This window comes from Ptychodera flava, chromosome 10 (genome assembly GCF_041260155.1).
Source record: "Ptychodera flava strain L36383 chromosome 10, AS_Pfla_20210202, whole genome shotgun sequence".
Lineage (NCBI taxonomy): Eukaryota > Metazoa > Hemichordata > Enteropneusta > Ptychoderidae > Ptychodera > Ptychodera flava.
In genome coordinates this window covers 42881719-42906037 of record NC_091937.1, presented here as the reverse complement: position 1 = coordinate 42906037, position 24319 = coordinate 42881719, and the positions used below count along the sequence as shown (strand labels likewise).

Sequence of the window (24319 nt, the reverse complement as noted above, 5' to 3'; positions counted from 1 at the left end):
TCGTATGAGACGGACACATTCCAAGTACAAAACAAACGATTAGCCTGGGTATTACGACACATTTGAAAGTCACCGACTACAATAAACCAGCATGGGCCAGACGCTCTGTCTAGACTGTGAGATACACTTCATCTACAATGTGTGGCATTTTAGTTAGTTTCTGTTGAGAATACTTTCACCTCTTGAACTCTTAGCTGAAATTGTAAAAGAAACAGTTACATTGTAGATCAAGTCTAGTCAGCTGTTTATCTCTCAGTCTAGACAGCGGTTGCCCCATGCTGATTTGCTGTAATAAATCGACGAGTCGGTGGCTTTGAAATATGTCCGTGATATCCAAGCTAATCGTGTGTTTTGTACGTGGATTGTGTCCGTCTCATACGCTGAGTTGCGGTACTAGGTGAAACGCACTGTACTTAAAAATTTGCAAATTTATCTATTATTGCGTATCTGTACTGTCTTTTGCATGTAAGTTACTAGAAATCGTTAAAAGTAAATAAGATATTTTAGTATGATCTTCGCCCATGTGCCATGGATATTCCACGCCCGTCGGCTACACCCCTTGGTTGTGGTGAAGTTTGGATGTACGATACTAGTATAATATTCTTGACATTTTTTTTTAATTTAAATAAACAGGAAGAGTTGACCTAACAAGTTGATGTCACCCCATCCAGTCAAACCTTACCTATATACGTAACCATATCTTGCAATTGCCGTCGGTTTTCTCGGGAATCAACAACTCACCGGAGTGGATCTCCATAGCAACGCGGATGTCTTTGTTTGCCCCACCTGAAACTTTGGGTGGATGGTGTGTTGGTTCCGCCGGCTGTGATTTATAGGGTCGACACACGGACTGTGATCAATTACTGCTCTTTAATTCCAACAAGAGGCTTGCCCGGTCAACCCTACAGAAACACCGATAACATGTTGATACCTGGTTGGACAGGTGAACCTAAAATAACTTAATTGCCCTTTGGCTGAAAAAAATTCCTTTTATCGACGTCTCTCGCGTACGTTCTCGGTCTGTGATTAGCCCGCCACTAAAGGACACGGCAGAGGAAAGGATTATTTCACGGCTGTCTTTAATTTGTTGATTTTCACGATGTGCCCGGACAGATTTGTTTGTTCGTAGCTATATCAGTTGACTTGGGCAACCACTGTTTATATATGCGGAGTCAATACACGGTGAAGGAGTGGAGCTGTACGGCGCACGTCACTATCTCGAATTCACTGTGTTCGCCAGCAAGCGACCAAACTGCCTCGCGATTATCGGACTGTCATCCATTTGGCAAGAACCTTCAACAACGCGGAGTTTACAGAGAAGAGGAACAAACAAACCATATTTATTTTATAACTCATTCAGTTTTGGACCTGAAGACACTGTGTACCACCTGATTTGGTGGAGGCACGCCGCCTAAGTACTGTGATTGTTGTCCGATGGCATATTATTGTGGGCACATGGATTAAATACATGTTTAAATCGCCGTGGAGTCGTTATTTACATGACCGGACAGATCGCAATTAATATTGATTTTTCCGAACCGCTCCGCATATCGGCCTGGGTACTATGTGGACAACACATAGTGGTTTAATTTGAAGGCGCGTCATTCAACGGCGTTCGAAGTATGCCGAACGCGGGGACAGCCGCTCTGGCGGCGGCGTTTGAAGCCAAGAAAGCCGTACAGATGACGGGCCACCCTACGATACTAGTGGCGCAAACGCAATCTTCTTCAACTCTTCCTCAAGCTGTGACGACGGTACCCCACGATGAACTGTCAAAGTTTCCACATTCGAAGCGCGTTGGACAGTATTTACTCGGCAAGACATTGGGAGAAGGGAGTTTTGCCAAAGTCAAAGAAGGTATGCATGTCGGTACCGGAGAAAAGGTAAGATTGGCGTCGACGCTTTTCTCATTCTCATACTTTAAATCCGTTGTCATTGACAGCAGACGAGATATTTTCATTCTGCGGTATACATAAAACCAAAAAAATATCGGTCTGTTTCGCATCTTTAGTCTATTACAAAATGATGAATTGAAAGGTTAATTCTGCCATAAGTTCAAGCTCGATGACGAGTAAGTTCATTGCTCATAACTGTAAAGTGCGTGTATCTGACATTTGTGCCTTGTAATAACCAAATTACAATTCATTTTTTCGAGCGAATGTGGAAAAAAACTGACGCGGCTAGTTCAAGATCGACTCACACCTTATTAGTATTTACAAGCGGACCGCAACTCTTTTTAATTTCCGACCCAATATAGGAGATCACAATAACACATTTCCTTTGATTTCTTAATTATCTCGTACTATTCTACTCTTGTTGCATATTTGTAGGTACTGAGATACCTCGGCATTCGCAGTTCCGGGATTGGACTTATATACGAAACTAATCTGTACGAATGTCAAAATTTGTATCGGAGGTCAAAATTTCTTAAACTTATAAATACAAAATGTAGATTTTCTCACGAAATTTCATTTATTCTCAATAATCAGCATTCTAACTTTTATTGTGAAGCGTTGTGACGCACACCTTAGCCGACTATAACAAACGAGGCCAAACACCGAACAAATATGATTTTTGTCAGATTGACACCTTCTTGTCATTGATTCCGAGGGTATTAACATTTAAATTCGACTTAGCTATTCACCTGCTGCAAGAAATCGCCAACTTCCATTGAAAATATTAACTATGTTACTCGATGTGGCGAAATAACTTGTCGAATTATTCTCATTCATAATGTAAACTTGACTTCCACGCAGATTTTCCCGTAAATTCAGGTCGTGTTCATGATTTATGTTACCAAGGCGGGCCCTAAACATTTGAGAGCTAACCCTAAGTGTTGAGAACCAACGTTAAGTTCCAACCTATCGACACGACGGAGTTATTTTGTCGATGACGACCATATTATCGCTGCCCCCATCGAGTGTTGCCAAGAGCTATTCAACAAAAACACTCTTCGACCGATCTTATGGACTCTCTAATCTCAAAAAGGGATCTGATCATGAACTGTGGCATCGTATATTTAGCGATAACGTTGGTCCCGGGTCAAACTTTTATTCAAGCAAATAAGATAGAGCTCTGTGGAGGCTAGCCGTTAAGCTCTATGTTATGCTGTATGTATTAAACATGAACTACCGTTCGTATTTATATGGCTTAATATCAGCTCCAACTAACTTACGGACCAAAAGCAAAGGATCATGACACTTTAAAAGCCAGACTGTCTCATGAGGTGAGAAGTATGCACGATAGTTTGGTATAATGTTGACGCTATTGCTATGTTCATGACATATCTCCTTAGAAACGGTTGTTACCATGGAAGGAGATGATATGTTTGGTGAGTGTCCGACACATTGACAGACAACTTAGGGGTAAATGTGAAATTCTTTGACTTGAAATAAAAGGGATTTAAAGTTTTTTAATTAAATGGAAAAAATGATACAAAATTAAACTAAAACAAAAAAAATCATTTTTCCCTGAGTTTTGGTCATCTAGATAACATTAATATGGTACAAATTATAAAGGTTATATTTGATGAAAAAACGGAGTTTTCCTCAATTTGTTGTATACGTTGACTTCAAGTTGCTACAGACTCACCCTCTGTGACTACAGTTGCAAGACGGTTGAGAAAACATGATTCAAGCCAGTGCAAATAGGATGATGGAAAACGAGTGTTAAAGCTAATCCCACGCTTACTCGTAGACCCCAAGAAATGCCAACGATTTGTCGCTATGACGATGTAGAACCGCATTTCTCGTTGTTGGTCACGCAAGAATGTTTTAATATTCGCAGATTTGATCCGTATAACGCTAATAGAAATTATTGCATGATAACCAAACTGTTTTATTTGTGCAACCTGATTCTACAAGTCTGGTATATCGCGAGGTATGATGTAGATTATTGACAGTGGTGTACACGTGTTATGTACCAATTAAATTCACTAGAAGACTCTTGTCACAAAGTGATTAATTTCGGTGATTTTGTTTGTCTTCGTATTTGGTAACTGAAGTATAGATTGCTACCGGAAATCACTACACTCATTGATCCAAAACTCATGAGCTGTATCATGCAGGTCGATGTAGTGGCCGTTCAGCTATACCATGGGCTCGATTCAAGTCCGTGATTAAATTCCATTCACGGGGACTGTGTTCCATTGAAGAACCTGTTCGTGTTTGTACACATTCGTTTGACGTAAAACTGTTTGAGTGGTTGTTACAGGGTAATTATCTTTGAAATCACGCCAGGTCATATATAACTGTATCGCGTTCATTATACAGACCCCATGGCTACAGTACTGCACCTGTACTGTCGCTTTGACTGTAAAAATCTGGACTTTAGCTCACCGAATCTGAATGCTTTTGCAAGAAATGCACAAAGACACGCTGTGAGCTATTGCAAATAACTTTATGAGTGGAAACACTCACAGAGCTACACTGAGTCTAGCCGCGCCTTTGACTTCCAGGAAAGTTTTATCTGCGCATTCGGACTCCACTTGTCTGTCGACTTGTATCGATATATCTCTAAAGCCCCATAAGCTCTATCTTTTGTATTTTGTTTATCAAAGAAATACCACAAATCTTCGGAGAAATGTTGTCAAAATCTTAGTTGTAGCATTCGTCACCAAAGTTTGAAAAACGATCTGTGGTCACTGACACTTTGGAAAGCATTTTTACATATGTTGCATTTTGATTTCAGACAATCGTATCGAAATGCAAAAAGATACAGCTAATGGGCTTAAAAAGGCAGGTTTTTATCAGTTTTAAATGACTAGTTTTTCGTTCGAAGGAGACAAAAAGGACTAAAATCACATAAACAGGCACTGTCAACAACCACTAATGCGAGAACCATGGATTGAGGACAACCGGTTTGCAACTGCTGTGTGGAGAGATCGCCAAACATTGTAACTTTAACATATGTTAACCAAAAGAAATGATCGCAACTCGAGAAATATCGTCATCTTGCCAATTGAAAGGATTTAAACCAAGTAGAAACCACCTGTTTGATTTTGAGTGGCTTGTCCGGATATGACGTAATGTGACGCGTGCGGGCCACATCTTCCTTCAAAGATTTTGTTTTGATTTGGGCTTAGGCTCCGTTAGATCAAAGCTAACAACAAGTTTACAAACGTTCCCGGAGGGACTGTGGTTACAGGGGATATTAGAAACAGAGTCCGAACACTGTGTAAATATCTTTCGTCTCAAAATGAGAAAATTTAAGTGAAAGCAAAGGTCACGGTGAAGACCATGTGCGGATGAACAGTGGATATCGAAGATTCGCGCTGTCTCCATTGATGCACTGAGCAACACGTCTCCGGCGTCATGTTCACTTATTCGTAACAAAACGTTAACTTTACTGCCACAACACCAAAGGTTTCGAAAACTTTCTCGTTCGTGTTACTCTATTTTGAATACAGTTCTAATGTATTTCCATGCTATCTTCCATTGTTTCCTTCTCCAACTGACGTCACACATCCGGGTTTGATTTTTTCGCTGGAAAATGTGACTAAGCTCCTGGAAAATGCACTTTTTTCAGTAAATACGCACTTAAGCCATTTTTTCTGCTGTAATTATTTTGCTTGTGCCTTTCCATGCATTATTTAACGGGTGAAAATCACCTTTTCAGCGATTTTATTTTTACTCTTCATAGGACCTTAAAAAGTGTGTATTTTGATTTATACAGACTGGTCGTTGTAAAAATTAAAAATGTTGCAGTTTAAGAGTGTTCAGTTCATTTCCTCGTTTTAAGATGAAATTTAGTTTGACAACATTTTGGTCAATTTTAGGCTTGCAAGCTGAAGCAAGCGTCCACTTTTTATCATTCTTTTCAACCTATTTCCAGGTAGCGGTCAAAATCATCGACAAGTTCAAAGCCAGGGAAGACAACTACGTGAGAAGAAACATGAAACGAGAGGGCGGAATTCTACAGATGGTACGACACCCACACGTCGTCAGGTTATTGGAAACCTTGGAAACGGAGAATCATTACTACCTTATCATGGAATTCTGCAGCGGGGGAAATATCATGGGAAAGGTCGCTGGCAGAAAAGGCATGTCCGAGGCAGAAGTGAGAAAATACCTGCGTCAAGTCGTGTCAGCTGTCGATCACCTGCACCGAGCTGGCATCGTTCACAGGTTTGATTCTTATCGTCAATAGTATTTGTCATTCAATCGGTCTAGTATTTCCCACGAATTGACTTTACTTCTTTCGCTTTTCTACTTTTAGTGTAAGTAGAACATGTGCGTCATCAGTTGTTTGGGTGCTTTGCCATTCATTGTAAACAAAAAATACAAAAAGCAGACCGAAAATTAGTGTCGTTACGTCGTTCTCAAGGAGTGTACACCTCAAGAACTTGCCGTAAACATCTCATACAATTACAACTGTGTAACAGAATAGAAGAGCATTTCTTTCTTTCTGTAAGACTTAATAATTTCAGTCTAAATACTGTGCTTTAGCGGATGGAATGGAGAATTGCAGTGAGGATGGAATTTGTAAAATATTGCTTGTCAAATTGTTTAAAATCTAATTCACTGTAATGTAAGTATGTAGCTTGTACATGCTTATGGTGAAACACCGCTTTAGGGTGGCGGTTGCAGTCGTGCTTGTGTCGGAAAATGGCTATCATTCTTGTAATCGTCAAGTTTCAAAACGCACATTTCAAGGTTAATCCATAGTCCCGAAGGGCCTATGGTTCATCCCGTAATTGGTGGCAGTTCGTCTCATACTACTTATCGGCTCCCATGCATTGCCATGAGCGAAAATTTGGGAGTTTGAAAAGTTTGGTAGCGTGAAAATCCGACGAGGAAATGAATTGCTGAAACAAGTTATCGAAAGTTAAACCTGTGTTTGGTGTTTCAAAAATCACTGAGCACCATGCAAATACATAGTTTCCGTTCCGTAATCTTGGTATAAAGTTTAGCTAAGTTGGCTCATTGAAATCAGTCAAAAATCAGTTGTTCACTATAAATGTATGATTTTAAGCCATAATATCAGACGTTTTGAAGCGCTGTAGGGTCAACTACCCCAGTTTAGGCTTTCCGGACTACCACTGCATCGAGATCAAGGGCACTGGCAACTCTATCGTTGGTTGTAAACTTCCATCACGCCTAAAAGCAAATATTTGATCTTGCATACCTTGGGCAGCCATATCGTAAACATTAACCATTAATCGTGCTAACGACCCTCTACAGGTAGATTGGTCTGTACTTGTACCAGATCTGGTGAGATATGTCTTTAATCGCGTATAAGTTTACCTATCTATAACGTCTTGCAGAACGCACATCACGACTAATTGCTATAGGTTTTGAGGAAATCTTTATTTGATATCGCGTGTTTACGGATTCTACACATATGTAGTATCGAAATTAGAGGTGTTTTTTAAACTTGGGTGCAGGAACCTCCGATATTTATTTGATGTTTATCGACGAATTTCCAAATATAACATCATCTAGTATTAAAGTTTAGGTACGACTTTGATAGGAAGTAGGGTTTGGTCATGCCCTAATTTGACTTATAGGTTGTGCAATCATAAGTCGCGTCTTTATGGAGTTTTGGAAACGCTGTTTCCGTGGTGGAGCTGATGCTATTTTGAGCCCAAATTTTGATACTGTTGTCGTCATCCTGGAAAAAACAACCATAAAGTATTCCTGCAACATGGAAATGAACTCGTTTCGCGTGACTTGTACGCCCACAGGGGGAGGGTTGTCACAGACCGTTACTGACAGATAGACACACAGTGTCACATAGAGGTTCATATAATGATGTCCCTACATTGAAGAATTTAGAACAATGATGGACGCCAGCATTTGATTCAGTTCACAATCATGACGGTTAAGGTTGGGTCGAGAGTCTGTGACGAGTAATTGTGATCATGGCAGTGTGACGTCAGATTGCCTTCCGTTTTGGCTTACACGTTGCCTTAACAACGGTTTATGCCACTTCATATATCATAATTTCTAATTTTAAGATAAGTGCGTTTATATTTTCATTGAATCAACTTATTGTCGAGAACGCCAGAGACTATCACAGGTCTAAAAATATCTTAGTTTGTGAATCATTGACCATTTGCTCGAGTGCGAAAAAGGGTACTCCAAATGTTCTATTTTGACGACTATTGTGATTGTAACACGATTGGAGCTAATTTGGGATAATTGGATCTTCATATTTTTCAAATTTCTCAAAAATGTTAGGTGCCCTATAGTTTAATGTCACAATATTACAAATTACTCATAAAAACAAGTGTGTAACGTAAAAAGAAAAGCAGATGAGGATTTGTAGATGAAATTGACATTACTTCACCATCCAATTATCCCAAATTAGTTCCAATCGTGTTTTGTATGTTAGAGTCATTACAGAGACCCCGTGTCAAAAGTCTAAAAGAACAGCAGCCATGCATATTGAATATTAAATATTGCATATTGAATGACTGCGCATATCTAAGTCGAAAATAATTTTATCTTGAAACTATTATAAAAAATTGCTTCGTCCCCTGATGCAGATTTTGACTACATTTCAGGGATCTAAAAGTCGAAAACCTTCTACTGGACGAAGATGGTAACATCAAAATTATAGGTAAGATCTCCCACAATGCTTTGAGTTGCTAGTGAGAACATATTAGCATCAATTAGAGCGGGACAGACATAACCACACAAGCAATTCTTTATGTTATCATGCAATGATCGAGGCCGACGGCAGCCCCGCTTCTTCAATTCAAATCATTGAAATTGTGCTGCACAGTGAAATAGTCCTGATTCTGTAACTCAATTTACAGTAAAGAGTATTGGCGTACCATTGCTGAATAAGATTGCTATATTTTTGGTGAGAAATCCACTGGTCACAAGCAACTATCTGTAGTGTGTACAAAACGCTTACACTAATTACACAGTACATTGCATCATATCTGATCTTTATAGAATTTTATATCAATGTCGAACTTATCTCAACAATGTAGCTGACTCATGACTGCGACGACTATCACATGGATTTAAATGATATTCATGTTGATAGTACCGTCCTGTTTCCAACAGGTTGTCACACACACAGGCCCACGGAACGTTTCGTAGATCGTCGTCGGATGGGAAGTGACTGACACTGTGAGGCCGAAGGCCGAACCTCGGTACTGTATAAGAAAGGTACCTTTCTTATACAGGACCGAGGTTCGGCCTTCGGCCTCACAGTGTCAGTCACTTCCCATCCGACGACGATCTACGAAACGTTCCATGGGCCTGTGGTCACACACCGACAGAAATAGACAGACAGATACACTCATAGAGGTACACACAATGATGTCCCTACACTGTCCCTTGATATTTGGCCTAATTATTGGAATTATTAAATTCTTTAAAAAAAATGTCTGCCTAAATCTTGACGAGTTGAGTCACGTGACCAAATCTGATATTTTCCCGCCAAAATTTACGTCTTTATTAATTTTAATATTCCAACCGTAAACCGTTAAATTTTCTTGATTTTCTTTGCACTTTTGGAAACATCTATCATATTCTTTCAAAAATACATGGCACTCATGAAACTCTATCTATACTTCTTTCTGATATTCAAAATATTCATGTAAACGTCAAAAAATATTGTATTTGTTGATTTTTGTGAAGAAATAATATTCAAAATTCAATAATTTTGCATCTGCCACTAGTTCTAACACAAGTTCCCATCCCATTTTACATTAATTGGTCATAATATTTTAAATATTTTGATGTTTAGCGGTTGGAATATTCAGTTATTTGCAATATACAATTTGGCGGGAAAATAACAGATTATGGTCACGTGACCCGACTTAGGTAATATATTATGATAAATTTCAACTTAATCAAATGCGAAACATATTTGTGGCAATTTTCACAATTTCTGACCAGGTCTGATTAAAAAGTATGTTCAAACTGATTTTACATGTATGTAAGCCTATGCCCATGCATTAACATACCTGAGCGAAGTCGATGTGTAAAATCACAGACAGTAGGAGTGAATTTTACTTCAGCTACTGTCTATTGTAAAATGAAGTATGTTAAGAATCCTATGGGTACAGTTCTTGATTCAGTCTTTTTATTTCAAGTGCAACCCTTCTGAAGAAGAATGTTATCTTTTTTTCAGAAATTGACGTCAGTGATACCTTTACTGTTTTGGTTGACTTCCATATTCTATTGTCATTGAACTGGCCAACAAAAATATTTATTGTTACGACAAAGAAGTGGTGTCAGAGCGGCTTACTCGCTACGTTCAGAGTAAACAACTTCAAAGTCCAGTAATTGACCTTGATAAACACCCTTCAGCACTACATCGACAAGTTCATGACGTGAATTATTGTTTTACAAGCACTTAGGGAAACTTTCACATAGTCGCTCCTGCCTTTTGTTTAACGTTTTACAATTGTTCGTTGTTGTTTTTTTTACTGAACTTATCATGCGGATGATTATGCGCAAGTTTGGTCAGAGAAAAATAGTCTGTGTAATTTCACTGTGAATTACCTTTCCTAAAAACCGATGACGCAAATGAATTCGTCATAACTTCACAATTTTAGCTTGAAAGAGCTGCAAGATTCAAAACCATAGATAAATTGGTCAGATTTACATTACAGTCTGTGAAAATGCTTGTCGTCTGCATTTGAAAGAACGTAGGGTGAAAACAAAAAGCTTGGCAAGAACACATACATCGATGAATATCTCAGCCACATAATAGACATAAAAGCGGGGAGATAGAGGGAACTGCCGCTTGGGTAGGTAAGTGGGTGGTCAATAAGAATGTGGATTAGCTGAATCTGGTTAGGATGAAAAGGTAGAAAGACACACACATATAACCTTTAACCACAGACAGACAATAGAATAGAAATATGGATGGACTTTGATAGACGACGAGAACATTAAAAGAGAACATTCAAAGACATAAATATTGAAAATATGCTTACATAATAATCACATTTTCACTCTCCGGTTCTCAAATACTAATAATTTCTCGGCAGATTTTGGCTTGAGCAATTGTATGAGATCTCCGCGAAGCGCAGAGTCTGGGGAATCGTACATACCGAACAAGACGAGCCAGGATGTGTTTGTGACACAGTGTGGAAGTCCAGCCTATGCTGCACCAGAGCTATTGTCCAGAAAAACATATGGTACCAAGGTGGATGTATGGAGCGTGTAAGAAAACAGACAGCTGTTGTTCTTTTTAATACGTTTTTTGACTGTAGAAATTGGCAATCACAAAATCTTGTACATTGTTTTCAAATATTCAAATTTTTATTATTTTCTTTATCTAAATAAGCCTGTGTGACACTAGACATCGGCATGAAAGCTAACCGATTCTGGTACTTTTAACGAATCTCACCTTTGTGTAGAAAAGAACTTTACAAAGAGTTTTTAAAAGTTGCGATAAAAATATATCAATAATAATGTGTACTCTTTTTATTTGGTGAATTTTCAGAGGTATCAACATGTTTGTAATGCTGACAGGGGTTCTGCCATTCACAGTGGAACCATATAACCTCAAAGAACTTTACAAGAAGATGATTAAGAGAGACATCAATTCGATACCACCGTATCTCTCAGAAGGTAAGTCACGTGTCAATGTGCAGTCAGTGCAAATAACGAGACAGCATGTCAGTAGACACCGAAGAATCTATTCTTATGAAATCCTGGTATTTCGTTTTATAAATTCAAAAGACAATGTTAAAGTCTGTTATTTCTGTACTATCTAGTTTACTCAGGATAGTTCACTTGGAAATACGTGCGCGGGATGAACGCGGTGTAGGGAAATTGTTCTGGAGTTCAGCAGCCTCATAACAAGTTCAGTCTCTCTGAGTGTCTTCGCGGCTGCGCAGACTGTGTTCACGCCGTGATCTGTTGATAACGGACGATTAACTGGACTAAATGTTCACAAAAATAGAATAGCTTCGTATGGCACAAATAAAGACACACTATATAGGCTGTTTTCAGAAACTGCATTCTCATTCACATACTTGAATCAAGTCCACATTTTTTTCCGAAGCTAACTTATGGTTATCACATGATAGCTATTGGGACTCACTTGCTAACCATAGTTAATAAACCTCACACAGTGAAAGATGCAATGCGCTGTGTTGAAAAACCAAATACCGCGGATTTCAGAATGCTTTAAGTTGAACCAAGGAAGGGATGGTTGCATAACAAACGTACGCACGAAAATTGGCTTTGATATCAAAATATCATAGAGTGTTAAGGATCATAGCGACAGGGAATGTAGTCGACGAGGCCGCTCTCAGAACTATTAAGTCCATCAAAAGTGGTGATGACTGTTTCACTAAGCCCTATCCAGTTTCTCAACTTTCAAAGCTAGGTGAAGTAATTTCAAGGTTTCAACAGAAAGACAATACTTTATGACAGCTTTTGGCGATGTTGTTGGTTTGATATTTCCTGTACGCGAATCATTCTGTTAACGTGCCTTAACCTTTGACTTTCAGAGTGCAAAGAATTGCTGTTCCACTTGCTGGAACCCGATCCTTCCAAGCGACCACACCTGGAATCAGTGATGGAACATCCGTGGCTGAACAAAGGCTGTATGCCTCTTATTCCCGTCCATTTTCCAAACTACCTCAAACAGGAAGACCTCAACCAAGATATCGTTCGCCACATGTGTCACATCCGCGCTTACAGGATGGGTGAACTTGTGAAGATGCTACTCACAAACAAATCCGTGTCCTCGACGGCCGTGTACCATCTTCTCGTGCAAAGGTTGAACAAATACAACATGGACATGCTGAAGAAGAAAAGACCGGGTTTCAAGGGGACAAAGAAAAGTGTAGAGGATTCACCAAGATCACGGAAAGCAGGGACAAACAATGCAAAAGCCACGAAACAGGTAAGTTTACAATAAAACCTTTTGAGATTTCCCTTTCCACCTAATGTTTCAAAAGAACGCCCTCTATGGTCAGAACAGTTCCCTTGGTGGACTCCTATCCAGTGGTGTGCCATCCTTATTGATGTAAAATACCGATTTTTGTGTTATAAACTTATAACCAATAAATTTTGATTAAATATGAAAGGTGAATGACAACTCCTGAACAGACCGACGATATAAATTGAAGAGGAATTAAGTTTTGGTTCGGAAATTAAAAGAAGAATACGTTTTGAATTAACATCTTTTCGGTGGTTTAATGTGTATCCCAATCCAATAATGAGATGCATGTTGGGACGTTATTTTTTGCCAGCAATAAACTTATATTTTATTGTGTTGTACCTGGTCAGGACTGGCAGCCTATAAAATTCCCAGACTTCAGCAGTGAAAAGGGTACCAGGCCGAGGGATCAATTGACGTACAGACTGAACATAGTGAACAATGGGAAAGAAACGAAGGCAAAGGACGAAAGATTTCCAGGCGATGCGGACACGTCTGCTATGAGCCGTAAGGTTAAGGTTACGGTCATTGATAGGACAATGCCAATGCAACTGAGCAGGCCAAACACCCAGGCCTACTCACGTAACCAAGACAACAGAAACGCTCCTGAAACAATCGCCATGGAAACGAAGATCGACAGACCTGACATGTCTCCAGTTAGGAACGGTTACATGGCCAGGAATCCCACGCCAGAAAGCGCCAGCAACGTCAGCAACAAGGAGAACACTGACGCACCGACTCTGAAACCTGTGATAAAAGATACCTCTGTGAAACGTGAAAGCAAAACAGCGAAAAAGCGCGTAACTATATCTTCCGAGAAACCCGAGGTCGTTGGTACAGATGAAAAAACAGTGCAATGCTCTGTGACAACTATTACTTATCCACTGTCGTTTCGACAGATGTACAAGATGAACAAAGAACAAGGCATTGATCCACTCAATAGGAGGAACAGTGAAAGTAAAAATCAAGTGTCTACTCCAAGGACAGACAAATGTGCAAGTCCGAGAATATCAGTTTCCGAACCTAAAAACGCCGAATCAAAACAATTTGTAATCAGCACTGGTGCAAGTGGCCGGACTGCGGTCAGTACTCGTGGGTCATCTCTTCTTGCAAGCGCGGCGTCGTCTCGTCCTTCCCGCGGACTTCACGACATCGATGAAGGCTCGCCGGTCTTCATGTCGTACAACCCGGCGACGAATCGCGTGCAGGTGAAAATGGAAGGCCGGCCACAGACCAATGAAGTGCGGAGATGGGAGCCGGTGATACCAACGGTAAGCCAGACACCTGCTACTCCACCGATCAAACAGCGAAAGCAGGTGGTCAAGATAAAAACACCGACACCAGAACCAAAAGAACCAGTGTTGTTACCACAGTTGAATCTGCCATTAGTTGGCAAAAGTGGATTTGAACCAACGTATCCAACCCAAGAAGTAATCACACCAAAATCGAAAACAGACGATTAGATTTTTGCATCATTATATATACAGACTGAATGATTCCAAATTTAAGTAATGATATTTGTTCTCTTTCTCTATTTGCATCTTGCCATTATTGTTTGCACCCTACTGTTACAATCAACGAGTAAATTTCAGTCCGGACTCGAAATTCAACCATTTTACCGGCATAGATGCAATAATTGCGTGCCCCATTCAGGATTATCTTTCGTGCATCAAAAGACATAAATCAATATTCAAATTACTTGTTTTTTAAAACTTTCCTAAAAAGTGACTCAAGCTTAGTGTCGCTGTCATCGTCTGTCGACATGAGTTAGGCCAAAGTAATTAAATTCTTTGTTTGCGTCCCCACCCAGGTTTTTAAGGTTTTCATGAAAAACACACAGTGTATTTGAATAGGAAATTTTAGGATTAAATCGCTTATCGCTTAGCTTCTCTGAACTAAAATTTTTGTACACTTTTATTCGCTGCAATCAAATTACATTGAGTTAATTTTCTTGTGTTTTTTTTCAGCCGCTTAGACGCCTACCTTTTCCCATTTTGAGAGGACGCAAAACAAAGAATTTAATTACTTTGGCCTTATGCTTCGGATCGAGTCAAAACCCACCCCAGACATAATTTGAAGAACTATATTGTATCTTTATAAAAATCTTCCCTAAAATGAAACGCACGCATATGCCAGTGGAGGGGGCTTAGTCGTGCGTTTCTGACGTATGGGTTGATGTTCCTGCTATTGCTTTAATAATCTATTTATTCTCTACTTTTCATCGTGACACCGTGCTATTTTTTTCAATTTATATACGATTGAAATAGCGTTAACTGTTCTCACGGGGTGTAAAATGTTAACTTACTTTGTCTCTCAAAAACTGTACTTTGTCATATTACACATTTTAAACGAAAGTTTAAGCATCTGCAATAAGATACAATTGCTAAACTTTTGTTTCATTTTTTGTGATGCTAATATTTCCTTTGATGTAGAAACAACAAGATGTTATCTTTAATATTTTTACTTCTCAAGATTGGCATTCACTTGCAATAATTCTGTTATTGTGAAACGGTTATCAAAAGCTTAACAGCAAACAGACCGAAACTGTCTTTGTATATGTGATTTTCTTACTCTTTTGCAAAATAACTCGATTGGAAAGACCTCAAGAAAGACATTTTTATTACACATTTTATGATGGACAAGACAGTGTACCATTGTAGTCTGTATTGACTGATGTCTCCGGCCAAATAAATGGATTCACAAGAGGAGATGCGGACATATTTTTACAACATTATGGTTACGAAAAGATATGAGAAGCGTTTTTAATTTATAGAAACCGACAATATACACACGAAACAAATCTAAACTGTGTGTATTGCTGCTCAGTAGATGATATAAAGCTGCATTAGTTTCATAATCCGCGGGTTCTTCAAAATCATATCAAATATTGCGATAGAAGAAATTCATCATACTTACTTGGCAGCCAGATGGCTTGGCATGTTTCAAATTTTAGGAACACGAATCTACTCCCCTAAAAACATAGTTTTAGATGCCCTAATAATTGACGAGCTCTTATTCAAAATATTTCCGTGTAGATCTTTAGTTCACAGTATTCAAGCATACATAACAGTAAAAGTCAAAACACGGCACGTACAATTCATTCACCCACACAATCTCAGACTAAAACAAATTATTTCGTTGTAATACTGAGAAATTTTATATACACAGCATGACACGTGATTTTCACATCCAATCAGAACTTAAATATTCTTGACTTTTACTTATTTGAACTTGAAGATTTAATCTTTGATGAAAGCATTTGTATAGAATTTTTACAAATTTTATATTATGTGTGCAATTTGTAAATTATTAAGTATTTTTATTATATCTTTATTCCTTTTCACCTTACAATAATGGTTTGGGCCGATGCTTTTTGGTGATCTTTACGACTTTCATACAGGTCGGGCACAATGCATTTTCAGATGAACAAGCAACTGTGAAATGTATTAGAGAAGACAAAAGTTTGTATTTTATATATCTTACTGTAAAATCCATCCAAAGTATCGGTGTTAATCCAATGAAGAACTGATACAGCACATGAACTCTGTATGCAATGATTTCAGAGCTGTATCAACAGAGAAGTTCCTTCTTGTGCCAAAAATGTTGTATTTTGTTCATTCATCACACGAGTTGTCTAAAGAGTTTGAATTAGAAATCAACTATTTGAAATTACGTCTTCCAAGACACATCTACTAAAGGGATACAATCGTTGGAACTGCGCTCAAAGTCGTATGGGACCCATACAACAAATGGAAACACTGTATCTAAGGTACGATGGTGATTGATGAAAGTTAAGTACTGTAAAACATGACTGTCATAATCTACATCATATAATGTAAATGTTGCAGCTATGATGATGAGGTGCATCTAGATATCGTGCACGAAATACATTGTTTGTAAACAAGAAACTGGCACAGGTGCAGTTCCAACAACTGTTTCCCTTTAATAGGAAGTCAATGACAAGACACATTCATCATATTAAAAAAATATTTATGATACTTTATTTACTTTCATTAAAGAGTTTTTGACATAGTGTTGCCAACGCAGACTCCCCTTCTCCTACAATAGTCAGCTTATCATAGTTTCATAACATTCCAGGCACGCTCCTCTGGTTGGTCAAAAGGGCTGTTGTAACATTTGCTTGCCCTCCCTAAGCAGGTACAGCCACTCGATTGAGATGCTGTTGTGAGATTTACACATTTCTGAATGCAATAGCTTACAGTGTAAGTAATAAGTGGGACAACTAATCACACATTTCCATGGAATACCACTGTGTGAGATTTGGACAGTTCAGAGGGGTTGTCCATCACAAAAACTAGCAAAAACCTAATTCTTTTGCCTTGCTTCTCACTGCTAACTCCTTATAGTTGACTTTACAATACATGTATTTGTTCTCATTGTGATTATAAAGTTTGGAATATCAATCAAGCCACCACCCTCTCCTCCTTCAACAGAAAAATTACATTTGCAGTTTTCATGATCAAAAGCCTGACTGAACTAAACAATTGATAAATATGGCGGAATGATTCAATTTAATCACAGCACAAATTCAACAACTTCTCAATGTGTTATAGAAGTGTCCCTGTGAAGACAAATATGATGAACTGATGAACTGACTGTAACTTGTATCAATGGACACATGAAAGTATGGATGTCAAGTACTCTTTGCAACAATTTCCCATGGTGCAATGCAACATACTACTTTGGTAACTTTTTAAACATGGATTTGATTTATATTTCGATCTCCCCTTATGCTTCTGCCATAGGATTGACACTTGCTATAGACAATCATGTTTACACTATGATCAATGGATTGCAAATACAGAAAACTTGGTTCAATAAAATGTATTTCGGAAGTTTATGCCACATCTGCAGTTTGTGCAATACTAACATGATTACTGTGATTATTAAATTAAAAAAATCATGAACACTTATTCGGTGTAATGTTGAGTTATTACAGCATTCATTTTTTTGATCCTTACAAATCTACTGAAGCAAACACAAATAGATGGTTTCTCTAAACTGAGCTAAAACAGTTATATGTTTTGCCACATTGAAATTACCCTTCTGTCACTGGTGCATTATTAATGCAGCATATTCGTTAGATTTATCCAGGTTTTTTTAAATTTTGTATTCTTGAAATAAATAATGTAAGGTTGTAACTGAACATCTCATATCAGTAACAAGATATTTTTTGTTTGACTCAATACATTGCCAAAACAACATCATTTGAAATGCTCTGAAACTGTAGAGAAACCGATCAACTGTACAATCCAAAATTTGGATTCTGATTCTAACTTTACTTTCATTCACCTTGAACATGTTAAGAATTTCCTGAGAATGGATATGAAATTACAAAAACATAATCTGAAATGAGACTGCAAAGTTCAACTTGACCAAATTCTCTTTATGCTAGTATATTAGTTGTTTCTATATAAATAACATTACATCACAGTTAGACAGCACTTGTTTGAGTTAAAAATCAATATTCTGTATTAATGACAAAACTTGTTAAATACTTGTTTAAAACTCTCTCCATTTACTTTGGCTATTGTCTAAATTTCATCTGTTTTCTTCAAAGTCATAGCAAACACTAGTTATGTGACTACAATGGATATCACAGTTAGCCTACAGGTCTAGAGGCGAACGATGGAATGAAGGTAAGAGCACCCTCTACGCCACTTTGCGGTATGGTTGACTTCATCTCTTGCCATACTTCTTAAACAAGTATATTCATTTATACTGAGTGAAATAATGGGCATAGGTAGGTATGAAAATCAACTGAAAACGACTCACTTTAAATGGAGAATATTCAAAGGCCTAAATTCAAATGCCAAATAACAAGCCAAGGAATGTTCCCATATAACATGTACTAGTGAAAGGCTGACTTGAGAAAATTTAAAGATGACATTGACATGATAAATAATTAATCCGTGAATCTTAACATACAGAGAAACACACCGATGAAGATATGTACTACATCAGAGGACTTGAATTCTATGAACAAAACCACACACACACAAACACACACACACACACACACACACACACACACACACAAATTTTTCATGTCTGCTCACAGTAAAATTGTACATACTTGACTAAAATTGGCCCACGTAAGCAATAATTATCTGAAACGTCTTTGGTTGAGGGCAGTATGTTGTACAATGTTGTCATGGTTCCCTCATTGTTCTCGAGTGACAGAAGAAATATTACACTAATCCAAAAAATGTCTTTGTTTCAAAACCCTGTTAAAAATAATATCACTTGGAGTATGTTACTCAAAAAACTCGGCTTAACTTTCTCTTGCATTGGTAAGAAATCCCTGTAAAATCTTTCTAGAGCTTGTGAATGAATCAACCATTCTTAGTTGCCATAAGAGTTTGCTTGCATTACGTTTCAGTTTGTTGATGTGACAAGACGAGGTTATGTGTATTGAGACCTTGCCATTATCTTGTTTCTTTGAGTCCATGCTTCTCTTCAAGTATGGAGACAGTGTTCCTGTAGGCACTAGAGGAAGTAAAATAACAACACTTAGTCAGATCAAAGGTCAAATAGGGGTCAGAGGTCAATGACTTTGTGATGCTCGTACCATTGGCACTTTCCTAACGTTGGTATCAGACAATTGGATTGACAATTTTGTTTTCGTACAAAAAGCATTAATTTCTGAAAACCCTTCAAAGCCACATCGCTGGCAGCCATCTTCTAAGGAATGCTGGGACGTGGTACTGAGAAAGCTGAAGAAAATCTACGATTTCTAGCTGATCAGATTCATGTTCTTATGAATTAAGTTACAGAATGCATCCAAAAAAGAAATTAAAGAAATACACAAACAACAAATAAATAAAAAAAAAAACACACAAAAATGCCAATGTTAATGTGTAACATTCAACACTGACTGTCATGCTTTTATTGACAGGAGTTTAAAAGCCTAACTCCTTGAACTTGCTGGTTTGCTTTGTATTGAAATCTATACAGTGCAATACAAATAAATACATAACAAGGTAATTTTATTTTACATCGTTATCTTGAAGTATTTTCAGATTGCCCACTCTGTGTGGAAAGACCTTAGCAACCAGAAATCAATGTACACATTGAAGACATCCTGTTGAGAAGATACTTTGCTTATTACATTCTTGATGTACACTTGTAAATGTAGTACACAATGAGAAACTGATTTTAGTATATTTGGTGTTGTTTGAAAAGTAAAATTGGTCTAAAATAAGCATTAACTTCACACTGGCTGGTAAAGTTTTGAGCTAAATATTCCCACGTTGACTGGTGCTACTTCAATGTCTGCTTGACTGTGATTCCATTTGTTTTTCTAAAAGTCCATTGAAATGTCACCTTGGAAGGGGATAGCGCCCTCAGTGGCAGCTATTCCCTAACCAAGTTAACCCATATCATTACCACGGTTTTGCCCATTCACATTGTTATCAACAGTGATTGTGGGCCTATTTCAGAGATGTGAACAGGGTAGACTATGACCTTGCCCACTGGCAGTGTTTCACCTTGGCTGCAGGAATGTAGGATTAATTACAACTATTTTTACCAATTAAGATGATTTATTGTAATCTCACCTTCCGGGTCGGATTATCTGATATAATCCAGACTGTGACAAATCCACAACAGTTGATCCTAATCTAGACGCTTCAGATGCACCTATTGTACCACCGTCAAATATGGCATCCAACTTGGGCCACAACTCTTGAAATTCCTGCAAAGAGAAAAAGACTCCTTTATAAGCCACAAAACTAAATAAATGCCTTTTGATGCCTTAGTGACTACATAGTTTTGACATTGGCCTTCCCAGCTGGGAAATGTAAGGTTAATAACATACATGACATATCACTTGCCATTATTAGATAGAAACTGAATATATATCGTGTATCAGTGTACTGTAGAAAGTGAACTTATGTTCATATATGTACATCAAAAACTATATAATACATGTTTTATCCCACCGTTTGGGTTTGTTTCAGGTGTTAAGGAGATAACAAAGTCTTGCTGCTTTTTCTTTCCATTAACCCTTTCAGCACCATGGTTTTACCCAAACCCATTGTTATCAATGGGGATCTCGGACCTGTTTACAGGGAATTGGGGGTGAGCTGGTTAAAAGTGAGGTGTCATGTAAATTGAACCTTGTGTAGTACTAGATCCTATGAAGGTAACGCCCCTGTCTATCTCGGAGCATGAAACATTGTTCTGTTAGATTTTTTGATATTATTGCGGTAAATTGCATAATATTTGCATAAATTTCTGCATACATTTTCCTAAGCTGTGGAAGTGATGTCAGGAAAGGGCAAGCAATAACACAGCCGGGGTTGCACCCTCCCAAAATAAATAAACACACACAAAACAAAAATCCTTACAAAATACTTGAAAATTATTACACATGCATTATCAACAGTGTTGCAGGCGTGAATGAGAGAAGTCTGGTGCTGTTTTGCTCATAGGAGATCCTTGCTGTTAAATGACGCTGCTATGCATGATGCCAGAAAGTTTTGCTTGGAACAGGTCTCCTGTTATCATACCAGTTTATTACTAATATTTATGACATCATCGATAAGTAGTATGGCTAACAATGTGCTTTGTGGCATTAAAAAAATTGATTTTAATTTTAAATCAAGACGTAGATTCTGTGAGACAAGAAACAGCTTACCTCTATACAGAGTGTACTCTTAGCTGCACTGATGTTAGCACTTGTCAGTGCTAAGGGTTCCCCTATTTCAGCACAAACCCTTCGGATAAAATCATGCTTTGGTATTCTTATTCCTACCAAATCTGTATTTGGGTTCAGCTCAGGGTTGAGAGAGGCGGTTCTCTCCAACACCATCGTGACTGGTCCAGGTAACAAATCTCCCAGCAGACTGTCTGACACAGTCACTTTACCCCATCTGTAAACAACATTTCAAAATAACTATCTTAACAGTGTTTTTCATCGAAGTATTGTGAAAGTGCTGCTGAGAAGAATAGCAGTGATGTAAATCAATATGGAAATGTGCTGCATGTGTTTAATTTGGCCATCTGTGGCCATCGGGAGCTGTTACCTCACAGGAGACAGAGAATTATAATCTTGTATTATTGACTGTAGCTTTCTGCCATAGAATTTCTATTTAACCATTTTATTCCAGTGACCATTAGCTATGAATAAAATGTCATTTCAGCAACAAAAAGGTGAGGCTTTTGTTTGATTCTGTCATCGAAGATTCATTCACCCCTTCCACCATGATGGTGTGCCCCAAATCCATTGTTTTCAATGTTCATTGTGGATCTCTTTACAGGTTACTGGGTGTGAACAGGTTGGTGAAGGGATATGCCCACACACTCTGACACTGACACTTACTTTGCAATATCTGACAACTCGCTCACACAGATAGCGATGGGTTTGCTTTGGTTTCTTCCTTTCAAATTGTACAGCTTCTGAACTGCATCTGACGACTGTGCCAAGGCTGCCACTCCATATATGGTGTCTGTTGGCAAGGCGATTACGCTACCTTTCTTCAACGTCTCTGCTGCTATAGCAACTGCATCACTAAAATCTTGAAACAGAGAAATATTTTGAAAAAGGGTTGGTGTTCATAAACTTTTCATTCTGCTTACCTGGTTGCTTAAAAAATCAGCCTTTTGATATGGGACCCATAGGACCAATGTTAACACTGTATCAAAGGTACGATGGTGAGTGATGAAACTCAAAACATGTCATAATCTACATTGTATAATGCGAACGTTGCAGCTATGATGATGAGGTGCATCTAAACAAGAAACTCGCACAGGTGCAGTTCCGATGACTGTTTAGGTGGAGTACACTGTGGCTTACCGGTATGTTGATGTAATTGAATGCAGATTTGTGAGTGTAATTAATGTAGATTCAGCCAGGTGGAGTTGAGATGTTAGAGAGGTAGGACCCTTTGGGATGCATATATTATAATATAAGCTCACATAATATAATGAATAGTTTGAAGAAATCAACATTTTGAGAATGATTATGTGGACATTAACACAGTCAAAGCATGGAGGCAAAAAAGGGAGCTAAATGATAAATTGAGATAAATAAGTTGCTCTGATCTGCAGTCATAACCATTCCATTTCCCTTGTTGATGTGTTTGAAAAGGACCTCTTTGTGTAGGGACTGAGGCTGCATGTGCGCACTCCCCCCCCCCCCCCCCCCTCTCTCTCTCTCTCTCTCTCTCTCTCTCTCTGGCCCCAGCACAGGACGATTATCGATATATCATTAAACCAAACTATGAAAATCATGCATCTTCCTCACTGACTAAACCACGGTCACTCCACAAACCATGGAGGTAACCTCCATGCATAAGCCAAGCCTTTTACAGAGTGGGAACCATTACGTAATGTTGTTACCAAGCTGCGAGAGGCACTAGACACAGATCAGAACTACAGACATGAAGTGTCTTCGATTTGGACAATTGTCAGTGGAGTGATGGCCATGTTTTGGGAAAAAGAAAGCGTCAGGATCAAATACTATCCAGTAAAGATTAAACTGCACTCTATACCACGATGAACCTAAGTCAGTGGAACTGGTAGGTTCATGTGTACCATCTGTAGTGAGTGGACACGTGTTTCTCCACTCCGAGTCCATACTCACTTGTCTGGCTGTCAAGTGCGATTATGTTGGCCATCGTGCCGGCTCCTGCTCTGCGATAACTTGTAATGACCCTGTATAGTTTTAAAATAGCTGCATGCCTACCCCTCATTCAGTCTAAAAACTGTAATATTGCCTGTGAAAGTGGAACATTGTGTAACGCCGAATACCAAAGACCGGTTGCAAGCACGTTGCATCACACAGGAAGTTTGTACGGCTATAGGATTGATATCACATTCAGATTCGGTTTCAGATGCAGCACGGAGTTAAACAAAATTTGTCACTAGGGTTTTGTGTCATTGATTTGACGGAATAAAGCGGGGGTGGGCAGATATCAGAACTTCGACTATCCTCCAAATATGACCATTTATAGCTATGCGACGTGCGACTTATAGAGAACTGCAAGAAAATCATTTTTACCATCCAACCGCGTAATGACACGTCCATCGTTTCAAATATAGCAAATTAGCACATTTTTCAGGTAAATGTTGTGCACTTTTTGAACGAAAAATTGTATTCCTGTTCGCAACTTTGCCCCGTGATGCACAGAAAGTCATTATCGGCCGAATCTTTCCATTTTTCTTTTGTCACAGTTAGAATCGAATGATAAATGATATCATCTATTACATAAAAACATTTCCTTGAAAATTAAACATTTGCAAATAAAATGGGCAGTACAAAGACGAAATAAATATTGGTAAGGAATTCGAATGCTATACTTTCGACTTTTGAAACATCATTCTATTACTAGCACATGACGCTCAAAAGGATTAGGTCTGTCTTGTTGACTCACAGACCCGTCTCGCTCCATCTTGCTTCATATACATCTCGCTTCGTGACTTACACTGA

At 38.4% G+C, this 24319-nt stretch overlaps 2 protein-coding genes across 2 annotated transcripts; one reads left to right on the top strand and one right to left on the bottom strand.

The window, feature by feature from the left end:
* Positions 1-828: 828 nt before the first annotated feature.
* Positions 829-18217, top strand: LOC139142859 (MAP/microtubule affinity-regulating kinase 4-like). The gene is made up of 7 exons (XM_070713032.1): positions 829-1883; positions 5833-6125; positions 8507-8562; positions 10958-11132; positions 11416-11543; positions 12431-12828; positions 13215-18217. Exons 1-7 carry the CDS (start codon positions 1623-1625, stop codon positions 14325-14327), a joined length of 2424 nt encoding a protein of 807 aa, XP_070569133.1. The 5' UTR covers positions 829-1622; the 3' UTR covers positions 14328-18217.
* Positions 16846-23690, bottom strand: LOC139142860 (threonylcarbamoyl-AMP synthase-like). Its single transcript, XM_070713033.1, has 5 exons — positions 23474-23690; positions 22211-22406; positions 21527-21761; positions 20445-20581; positions 16846-19374 (listed from the first exon to the last, which is right to left on the bottom strand). The coding sequence occupies exons 1-5, from the start codon at positions 23580-23582 to the stop codon at positions 19314-19316; spliced, it is 738 nt and encodes a 245-aa protein (XP_070569134.1). The 5' UTR covers positions 23583-23690; the 3' UTR covers positions 16846-19313.
* Positions 23691-24319: the final 629 nt, after the last annotated feature.

Bases quoted from the DNA above. Each gene is read 5' to 3' on its own strand.
- LOC139142859 (XM_070713032.1), top strand. From the start codon at position 1,623: ATGCCGAACGCGGGGACAGCCGCTCTGGCGGCGGCGTTTGAAGCCAAG. The intron at 6,126-8,506 runs GTTTGATTCTTA...ACTACATTTCAG, and splicing joins CGAGCTGGCATCGTTCACAG to GGATCTAAAAGTCGAAAACC. The intron at 11,133-11,415 runs GTAAGAAAACAG...GTGAATTTTCAG, and splicing joins AAGGTGGATGTATGGAGCGT to AGGTATCAACATGTTTGTAA.
- LOC139142860 (XM_070713033.1), bottom strand. From the start codon at position 23,582: ATGAGGGGTAGGCATGCAGCTATTTTAAAACTATACAGGGTCATTACA. The intron at 21,762-22,210 runs GTAAGTGTCAGT...TGTTGTTTACAG, and splicing joins GAGTTGTCAGATATTGCAAA to ATGGGGTAAAGTGACTGTGT. The intron at 20,582-21,526 runs GTAAGCTGTTTC...TTCTCTTTGCAG, and splicing joins AGAGTACACTCTGTATAGAG to GAATTTCAAGAGTTGTGGCC.